Source organism: Silurus meridionalis, chromosome 7 (assembly GCF_014805685.1).
Source record: "Silurus meridionalis isolate SWU-2019-XX chromosome 7, ASM1480568v1, whole genome shotgun sequence".
NCBI classification, from domain to species: domain Eukaryota; kingdom Metazoa; phylum Chordata; class Actinopteri; order Siluriformes; family Siluridae; genus Silurus; species Silurus meridionalis.
Window position 1 is genome coordinate 15,629,500 of NC_060890.1, and position 10,616 is coordinate 15,640,115.

General features: G+C 37.6%; 1 protein-coding gene across 4 annotated transcripts in view; it reads left to right on the top strand.

Annotated features, from left to right (window-relative positions):
- waca (WW domain containing adaptor with coiled-coil a) overlaps nucleotides 1–7,043 on the top strand; it is a 27,610-nt gene extending 20,567 nt beyond the window's left edge. The window contains exons 7-13 of one of the 4 annotated variants that reach the window (XM_046854367.1): nucleotides 739–984; nucleotides 2,371–2,493; nucleotides 3,339–3,490; nucleotides 3,630–3,745; nucleotides 4,204–4,450; nucleotides 6,284–6,411; nucleotides 6,581–7,043. In XM_046854367.1, coding sequence (XP_046710323.1) covers nucleotides 739–984; nucleotides 2,371–2,493; nucleotides 3,339–3,490; nucleotides 3,630–3,745; nucleotides 4,204–4,450; nucleotides 6,284–6,411; nucleotides 6,581–6,650 — 1,082 coding nt within the window. In that variant the 3' untranslated portion in view covers nucleotides 6,651–7,043. The remainder of the gene's footprint in view (nucleotides 1–738; nucleotides 985–2,370; nucleotides 2,494–3,338; nucleotides 3,491–3,629; nucleotides 3,746–4,203; nucleotides 4,451–6,283; nucleotides 6,412–6,580) is intronic. The other 3 variants (XM_046854368.1, XM_046854370.1, XM_046854371.1) reach the window with 3 other exon arrangements.
- Nucleotides 7,044–10,616: the final 3,573 nt, after the last annotated feature.

The following is a 10,616-nucleotide window of genomic DNA, read 5'->3' on the forward strand; positions in this document are numbered from 1 at the left end:
TCTAATTGAGTGCTGCATTTAAGGGTTTATACTTTTAACACAGTATGGACATAAGTATGTGGAGTTGGTCCCTTTTTGCTTTTACTGCAACAAGAACTTTTGTGTAACCATAGATACTAGCATAGCATTTGACTTCCATGCAAGTTTTTTGTTGTTTTTAGCAATTTATTCAAAATGCCTTCAAAATTAGTTTACATTGCTTAAGTACTGTTTGTGTAACCCATTTGAGCCTTTATTCAGCTGTTGTAAACAGTATGTTAAACCAGGGGTCAACAACTATATACTGGACAGTATCTCCCCAAAATTCTGGAGTAATGTTACCGAGTAGAGAAATAATAAGGATACTTTAGTAGCTATATTTAAATTCAATTAAAAAACATACTAATTTATTTTTTTGTTAATGAGTGACATTTTGGCACAGACCAATTAGTTTCAAAGCTTATGTTGTGGTGTTTTTGCTCTTTAATATTAAAGTAGTTTGGTTTAAAATCTTAGCTCCATTTAAGAAGCGTATATACGTTTCCATTCTATTGGTCTTTATTTAACTTCTAGTAATGTTTTTGTCGTTTGTCCTCATATGCTTAAGGCAGTATTTCACCATTGAGAGAAGTGAGAGATTTTTTGTTTTGTATGCTAATAGACATTTCTAAACCATCAGTGAAAGAACTATATAAACTGAATGTTAGCATGTGGTTAATCCTTTTTTAATAATGGTATTTCAATCTTTATGCTTTGCAGAGTCTGTAGCTACAACGGAAAAGCCTTCCTCTCTTACCCCATCCTCTTCGTCTGCTGCTGTGTCTGGGCTAAGTGCCGCCAATCCCACTAGCTCTGCATCGGGTTCTACAGTTTCCCCAGTGATGCAGTCCCCTGCTACACCTACTATCTTACAAGACCCCTCCCTCTTACGCCAGCTTCTCCCAGCGTTACAGACGGCACTGCAGCTGAACAATGCCAGTGTGGATATGGCCAAGATCAATGAAGGTAACCTTATTGCACTGTGTGAAACTAGTGAAAATTAGATGCGTTCAAAAGTACACCATACATTTTTTTTTTTTTTTTACTCTGACCATTTGATGTGGTGCTTTGGTTCTTGGCACAAAATTTTGTTAGCTTAGAACTTTGCATTTATAGATAGCAATTTATATCTATACTGAATTTGGATGTATTTCTTGCACAAATATACATATTAGATTTTTTTTCCCACTCCCTTAATCGTTGAAATGGTCAATACCAAAAGCTCCTACTTATGCAGGCCCATGTAAGATGTGATTGACATTCAGCAGTAGTGAAGTACCTGCCAGGTTCTCTTTTTTTTTTTTTTCTTTTTCTTTTTTTTTTGGGGGCAGATTCAGGTAGCAGTATTACAGCTTCATTGCTTTATTAAACGTTTGTCTATATTTACAAAACGCACATCAGCAGCATGTGTACCAAGGAGGGAAGCAGCCAAAACACCACCAACCTTATTTGAAGATTAGCCACATAAAGGAATATGAGCAGTTTTCAAAGTTGGCTAGCGCTAAGAGAGAGCGGGACGGTTTAGCAACTCAAGTGCGACTCACTTGGCTGTCTGTAACAGATGTTTCAAAGACAGCAATCTTACTGCAAGGACCATAAGAAGCATAAAGAAATATTAGACAAAATAATAGCATTAATCATCAACCTTTATTTAATGTGGGAAGACAACAGGTTCTGGCGATTTACATGGTTATTAATGTTGGGCTGACATATTTTAGGGTACCTAACAACTACACTTGATTTTTTTTCTCTACTTTTATCCTTGATGCTATTTGATGTTATTAATTACGTAGCATAAATAAAAGGCTTCAAATAGACCCTGTAATCAGTGATCAGCATCGGACGATACAGCTTCTGCGGATTGGTGATCGGCCCCACAAATCCTGATTGGAACACCCAGAGTTAAAAGCGGAACCAATAAGTGGTTTTCTATTCACGGTGTAGGGTTATTTTACAGGGTATAACAGTGTTGTCAGAGATACAGTCATACAAACTATAACTGCAGTCTAATGTCATCCAAAGGAGGTGAATTCTCCGAAAGAATGAATTGTTTAATCCCTTGGTTTGCTTCTTGTGTCAAATGTTTGTGTTCTATGAAGTTGGTGAATGGTGCCTGGCACATATTGTTTAAATAGCTATGAATCCTGAGTAACATTTTACTGCTCATGCCTATCAATAGTCACCTCACAACCTCCTAAGAACTGTTCCTGTTTTCCTTGGGTAGTGTTAGGTGATGGTGCAGCTACAATGTGAATGATTAAGAATTTTGCTTAATAACAGTATAATTTATTTAAAAATATGTAATTGTTGTGTGCACTCACTTTGCTGTGTTCTTTTGGTTTCTGTGTACAGTTCTCACAGCTGCAGTAACACAGGCTTCACTGCAGTCAATGCTCCACAAGATCCTGACTGCTGGTCCGTCCGCATTCAACATCACGACGCTTCTCTCCCAGGCTGCTCAGCTCTCTAGTCAAGGTATCGGCTTACTTTAAACACGGCCTTGGTCATGGATGCTTCATGTCAAGGCTCCTTACATCATACATCCTTGGGTTATTTTTTTGTTTGTTGCTTTGTTTAATTGTAGTTCACTACTTTACATTAAAAGTTTTATCTCTCAGGGTATTCGTCAACTTGATTAGCATGAATTTGCCATAATTAAATGAATGCAGTGCAATCAGACGTCTCTTCAATGAGCTTTAATAGAAACACAACAGTTCTTTTAAACACCTGCTTTTTTGTTTGTTACTCGTAATAAAACACAACAGATTATTTGTGTTTAAGGAAGTGATGGACCAGTTTGGGCGATTTGTATTGCATTTGTTGATTTAATGCCTGTTCAAAACAGCAGTTTTGTCATATCTTAATGAATTTTTGGTGAACTAAATCAATTGGCATGTCAATGTGGTGATGACTTGTTTCAGATAAAAAAAAAAAAAGCTTTCTCATGCCTCAGTTGGTGTGTAGAACATGCGTAGAAGGTGATTTGGTGTGTTTTGTTAATGCAATGTTTCAGTGTCGTAAAGCAGCCTTTCAAAAGATTAGGTATGTACCAAAGGTCTTTACTGTTAAAGTGGGGGTATTGGAAAGAATGCTGTTAAAAAAAAAGTATAGCAAGAATTTCAGGATGTAATGATTAGCTTGATTAGGAAGACACTGTCTAAAGCAGACTATTTTGACAAAACACATTTCGCCTGGGCTAATGCATTTGTTTGAGCAGATTTTCAAATGATTTTCAATGAAGCACAGAAAATATGTATTTCTATTAAATTAAATACAGAATAATTTAGTTTTTCCTTCTATGTCTCTTCTTTTGCTTGGAGCAGCCCAGCAGTCCAGTCAGTCTCCGATGTCCCTGACGTCAGATGCTTCGTCTCCGCGGTCATATGTGTCCCCCAGGATAAGTACACCCCAAACAAACACAGCGACCCTGAAACCCCCACTGAGTACCACACCTGTCTCATCTCAAACCAAGGTACACAGTGTGGGCTGCCACAGGCTGAAATTACAGAATCTTTTGTGCAAAGTGGTACAGGTACATCGTAATCCTCATTGTGGCCTTTTGCTCATATCTATTTTCTGTTTGTTTGTTTGTTTTTTTTTTTTTTTTTAAGGTGAATGCTCTGGGGATTAAGACCAGTTCTCTTCCTCCACCATCGTCTCAGCAGCCCCTTCCCTCAGATAAACACCATGACAACAGCAACTCCCCACGGGCACTGCAGCGGCAGAGGTGTGTGTGTGTGTGTGCGTGCGTGCGTGCGTATGTGCGCAAAAAAATGTACATTATATGCACATTAGATCTGTTCATCTGGTCCCAGTTTTGACAAGAATCTGAACTCCAGGTGCGAGAACTGCTGTGTGCATGCGGGAGTTGAGTGAAATTGTATACCTGAGTGATCTAAGCTAGAGATGAGCAGTTCAGCAGTGTTGCTTGTGCATATGTATGAACAAGCACCACAACATTTAGAGTTTCCTTTGTGGGTAGACCTCCAGCTGCATGTTATACTGCCATCTTTTGGCCAATTGTAGAACTTGATTTCAAATTTATGCAGCATTGTATGTTATCAGAAGAACTGAAACTGTTTAAACTTTTCATGTCTTGTTTGTTTTTGTAATGCACCTGCAGGTACACACTTTTGTTCTAACTTGTATTTTAACATCACTGTCTGTTCTGTGCTCTTTATCCAGCAGTAGTCAGAGAAGCCCCTCTCCTGGTCCAAACCATGTTGGAAACAGTAACAGCATCAGTAATAATGGCAGTGGTGGTGGTCAGACTACTGGCGTGGGCACTGGAGCAGGGTCAGCGGGTTCAGTACCCGCTGGAACTGCTGTGGCCAGACAAGCCTGCTCCTTCACCCCCTCACTGGCGGCACACTTTAACGAGAACCTCATCAAACACGTGCAAGGCTGGCCTGCAGAACACGTTGAGAAACAGGTACATTGCTGTCTTCTCTTGTCTGCTTCGCTGGTTTGGTGAAATTTTGTGTACTGTGTTTACTGTGCATTTAATCTTTAAATGTTTTGCTTAGTAGTCTCTGTCTTCATATTGTGTTTTCACTTACTGAGCACTTTATTAAGAATGTGTGCCTATTCACTCATTTAAATAATCTAATTAGCCTTGCAATTATAAACTGTAGCGGTAGTTCTTATAGATACTTAACAACAGCTTCAGATCTTGTTCACATCAACCATCAGAATGGGGGAAATTGATCTCATTGATTTTAATCATGGTATAATCGTTAAAGCTAGTTGGTTGGTTTTAGTTTTGTGCACTCCAGTCTCTAGAGTTTACACACAGAAAAGTGAGCAGCAGTTGTGTGGATAGAAACTTGTTGATACTGGTGGCTTACTATGCTGAAAGCAGTCAGTGTATAATGGCCAGACTGGTTTGAGCTGACAAAGTCTACACTAACTCAAAAGACCATTGAGTGGGAAAGCATCTCTGTGTGCACACCATGTGTGGAAGTTCTATCATGAACAGTTCAGGTTGTTGAAGCCATTCCCTGTATTTGTATAGTGTGCTTAAAAATGTGTTTAGAGTTTAGAAAAAGTATATATTAAGATATAAGTTGTGTATATATTAAAACAGACTATCAATAGGTGGCAATGTTTAATTGTGAAAGATTTGGAAATACAATGGCTGTTATTTTAGCTTTATTATTTGCAAAACCGGAGCCAATTCAACAACACAGGTTTAATCACAATTTTTTTTATCACCTACCACAACCATAGGGCTAAACGATAGATTCATTTGCATGTGTAAAGATAATTTGTTCTATAGATCTATGTAAACACAGAAAATGTATACTATTCTATAGTATATTAATAATATACCTATTGTTGATTGGTTGAATCAAAAGAACAGTTAGTGATTCATTTAAATAAATCCCTAAACTGTTTTAGGTTTGGTGAAGTAGTTCTGGTCTAAGCTATTTTTTGCGGTGTTGCATCATTAGTCACTGATTTTGACATTCTTGAGGTGCATGCATTTTATACATTATTTTGTGTCTCATAAGAAAATAGATATTTTGCAGTCCAGCTTAAAAAGTAGCAGGAAATCTGTTTTACTGCAACTTCAATAACCATTTAGTTTAAATGTTAATCACTAAAAAGTTTTTATATATATATATATATATATATATAAAAAATTTTTGTTTGTTTTTTTTTTGTTTTATCTATTTTTTGGTTACACTGGTACATATAGGGTTCACTGTATGTAATCAGTGAATAGTTTAAAATATATGTATTATGTAAACTGTTCAATTTACAGAAATGTTTACCAGGACCATTTTACAAAATAGATGGCACCAAACTAATGTATTGGATGTTAAATATGAAAGCAATTGAGGAATTAGCATGATTGCATTTATAATGTAATTTTCTCTGACTGGTTTTGGACTGCCATCTTGTGGTCAGCAGTGAAACTACAATTATTTCCAACACAGTCCATCGCTCTAGCAGTGACAAAAGCCCCCATCGTGCTATGTTCTTTGGCAGCACAATTCCGCAATAAAAGGTGTTTCACAGGGTACTAGTTAAGAGCACAAAACTGGCTGGAACTAGCCTGCTTCTTTAACCAACTTTTTTTTTCTTTTGCAAAAAAAAAAAAAATCCTGTTCAGTTCTAGTACAGGTGTGTTCTTTGTTTCTATTGTATGCTACTGAAGAGCTTGCCTTTTGACACAATACTGCTTTAAATACCAGCCGTGTCTGGGATAAGACACTTTGCATGGCATAAGTGTCAATGAAAAAATTTTTTTTTTTCTTAGGCATCGCGGTTACGTGAGGAGGCTCACACTATGGGCAGCATTTACATGTCTGAGAACTGTACAGAGCTGAAGAACCTGCGCTCATTAGTGCGAGTGTGTGAAATCCAGGCCACGCTGCGTGAACAGAGGTAACCGCTCCCTCAGGATTGATTTAAATACCTCCTAAACAATTATTGTAACATTTTTATTATTGTTTTGGTGACAGCTTGTATTAAAATATCTTATTTTCAGAATACGGTACTAATTGGATATGAATATTACTAGACTAATTTATTTCCTTTTTTTTCTCTTTAACAGGATACTCTTTTTGAGACAACAAATTAAAGAACTTGAAAAGTTGAAGAATCAGAATTCCTTCATGGTTTGAGAACTCTGGGTTTGTTTGGTGTGGGTTTTGAATAGAAGGACAGCAGAAGTAAAAGGATGAGTAGGAATCCATTTTTATGTGCACAGAACCCTGGAGAATTAGTGTTCTCTTCTGCTCTGGGTCCAGTCTTACACATATGGGGCTGTGGTGAGCTGTGGATTGAGGGGTAAGGGAGGGGGATGATTGGTGGAGGCTATGGGCCAGATGAGGTGCAGATGTTTTGGGACCTGCTCTTGCCAGGGGCCGTGTATATGTAGATTTCTTGTAGATGTTATTTCCATGTTGTAAATATGTTTTGTAGATGAAGCCATGGGAAGCCATGCCTATCAGAAAAGCTTTTGTCATCCAAATGTTAAAAAATAAAGAAAATGTACCTAATCAGCACCAACTCCAGCTGAAGACTTTCATTGTCTTCAGATGTCCTTATGTAAAAATCTGACTTCAGATTTTAAAACCCGCTTTTGAAAAAAAAAATCCTGACGCCTGCTTGTCAGAAAAATGTTTGGTGAGCCATTGCCTTGAGCATGTACTGTACGTGCATGGAGGGTAGGGGCGGTCGATGATCCAGTGGGGGCAACTAGAGACAATGACAACACACACGCGTGCACATCCTTGACTTCTGACTACGCACACTTCCACCTTTAAACCCTATCTGGTTTGTTTCTGTCTCTCTGCATTTGAATAATTGTAATGTTGCTAAATGGTTAATGGACTTCTTTCCACATTTGTTGCTTTCTCTGGTTGCACTGTAAAGGTTTCACCTCCCCAGTCCATGCCTATTGAAGGGATTAGATAATGTCTGTTCGCGATGGTTCAGTGGTCTCTGTCCCAATGGCCCTAATGTGCTCTCTGTCAACACCAGTGCCTGTTTGTATGGAAGAGTAAATTTAAGAAAGGAAGAAAGATCCTTTTTTGCTCTTTGAGTGACGAGGGGAAAAGCACTATTCCTGCAGCTCAATTTAAAATGCCCTCCCGGACTGGATTGACACCAAGAACAACCCACTCTTCTTCTATGTTGTTGGTTTATTTTTTTTTTTTCCTCTCTCCCCCCGTTGGGTCTCCAGACGTTCCGGCAAGTTCTATTTTTCGTTACATTTCATTTTTTGTTTTTTGTTTTGTTTTGTTTTTTAATTGCAGCTTGCATTAAACCAAGAGTTCATTCCTTTGTACAGTTGCTAATTAATAATGGAGTTTAAAAAGAGTTTTATTAAAAGTTGCAGTGATTACTAGTATATCATATGTTGTATTCATAAATTATTGTCACACATTTTCCTTTGCACCCTGATTAGACAGTGGAGCTAGTGCTACCAGATAGTAGGAAATGAAGTGTTGAAGTTCAAGGCCGAGGACTGGACGCTACCAAACTCCGCCACATCATAATCAGGGCAGGGTCACCTGGGGTCAGAAGGTCAAATGTGAAATGTATGTATTGTAATAAACATGATAAAAAGTAAAAGGCTGATTTATGGTTTGTCATTTTTGCCTGTTATTGAGGCAATCAATTTCTAGGAGTAGCTTAGTAGAGTATGACAACTGATTTGCACAGGTTCTTCGTTATAAAAGGAAAAGTGGACTCGGACCATGTAAACAAATTACCTCACACCATGTAATAGAGCAATTTTTTCCCATTTATTTATTTATTTATTTTCCTGCATGTAGTGAGTAAATTTCTGTGCATTTCAGGATGTTAACCTTTGATCATGATACAAACTCAATTGTATCACACCAAGATAAATCATGTTCAGTGCCACTTGGACATGATGCAGTGTCTGAATTCTAGTTGCCGTTTTAACACAAATGGTATATGCCTCTGTGGTAAAGCTAACTGTTAACAAATTGTGAAATTTTTTTATTATTATTATTTAGTATCTTCATGTTAAAGTTCCCCCGTCCCTTACAGTATCTTAAAATTGTAATCTAGTGACCCAGGTTTGATTTGTTCTATATTAGAGACCCAAAGCACTTTTGCACATCGCTCTAGATAAGGGCGTCTGCTAAATGCTCAAAGTTATATTAGTTACGTTTATGGATGTTTAAGTGTGTTTTTTTTAGGAAATTACCATCCAACTAATTTCAGATTAAAGAAAGTGTGTGCATAATGTGTTTTTACAGTAATGCCTTTCATTTTCCCATTAAAAGAAATCCTAAGATAGTTTCTTAATTAGGCATTTTAAATTAGTCTGTAGATCTCTCCATCCACACAGACGTCGTCTCTCTGTTACAGACGACATCGAGACTTCTTTCCTGATCCACTCCCCTTACATCAGTCTGATTCTCTCATCTTTCTTTAAAGGTGTGAACTATCAGCATGAAATGTGTAAACAGTGCTGTAGGCCCTTTCACACCTTTTTCTGACGCACCCCACCCCCTCCCTAAAAAAAAAGCCTTTAATCCCCTAATTCCTTTGATTTTTCTGTTTCTGTTGCAAGTTAAGCGGTGCTCACTCATAATAATCAGCAAACAATACCAAAAGTTTTTTTCTACATAAGGCATGATCCATACTGGAAAAATATTACTCTTGTGACATCTTGTGTCGTGGTTTGTGTATTGTACCCATCTTTCAAACTGATCTTATTCTCAAAAGCACAATATTATAGCTGATGGTGTCTAATGTTATAGAAATTAAGAATTTCTTAAGTATATGGAATAAAAAATGTTTTTGCAGTTGGCTCTGGCCAGTATTAGGTTACAATTGTGTCAACATTAACCATTTTATAGTAGAAGGTATAACAAAGGGGTGTGTGTGTGTGTGTGTGTGTGTGTGTGTGTGTGTGTGTGTGTGTGTGTGTGTGTGTGTGTGTGTATATATATATATATATATATATATATATATATATATATATATATATATATATATATATATATATATATATATATATAAAATAATGTGTGTGTATATATATATATAAAATAATGTATGTGTACATAAATAAATATACATGTGTATATATACCAACCAACCACAGGAGGGCAGCACTTGCTCATTATTAGTACGTAGTCGTTTTTGAGTTAGGAAGAAATCTCCTCCTCTGTGAATATTGAATATTCCTACATGCGCTTCTTTTTTTAGTGTCAAAAAGCTTTCAGCAAAATCTACTTTCCTAAACAGTCTCAAAACTGCTACGTTTGTAATTACTTTAATTGGCGTTAGAGGAAAATTATGGTAGGATCGACGTGTGGAAAGAACCTGCTATAAAACGTGTTTTATATGTTGTCTGGTGTAAATAACCCAATAGGTTTCTGTTCACACAAATGTGGGTTTTTCTGCTTTTGGCCTTGCTGTCAGCCGCAGAACGTGTGAAAGGTGTGGGCATATAGCCTGGAGCTACTGAACACTGGCGCCTTGCTGAAATTCCCAACAATTACCCCAATTGCTGTCAGTGCATTTCTCTCTCTCTCTCTTTCTCTCTCTCTTTCCGTGTGTGTGTTCGTCCCTCCCTCCCTCCCTCCAAGCAGACTAGTCCTTCCCCTCATGACACTGGATCGATGGCCCTCTATCTACAGGCAAAGGGCAATCGGCCCTAATAGCGTCTCTCAGTCTGTCTCTCAGGCTTTGTACCAGCTGTTCTACCTGTAAACACGATGAGCTATCAGCCCAGAGCATGATCACATCATCAAAGCACAGTTTCAGTATTGACCTGCATGGCTTACAGGGGTTATTAAAAGGAGGGGTTTTTTTTCAAATATTTACGTTTTAGACACCTTTACAGACATTTAGCCCAACAAACTGAGCCTCTCACACAACTCAATTTTCCACCCAAAGAGCAATGAGTGTGGTGTTATTACATTACGCATGGATATAATGGCAAAATAAAACGAAAATAAATAAATAATAATAATCCAAAGGAAAGTGATCCGAGGCATATCCGACATGTCTATTTTACGTAGATGATTTTGCATGCAAATCACATTCACTTCAGCTCAGGTTTATTTGTATAGCGCTTTCAACACTGGACATTTTTCCCA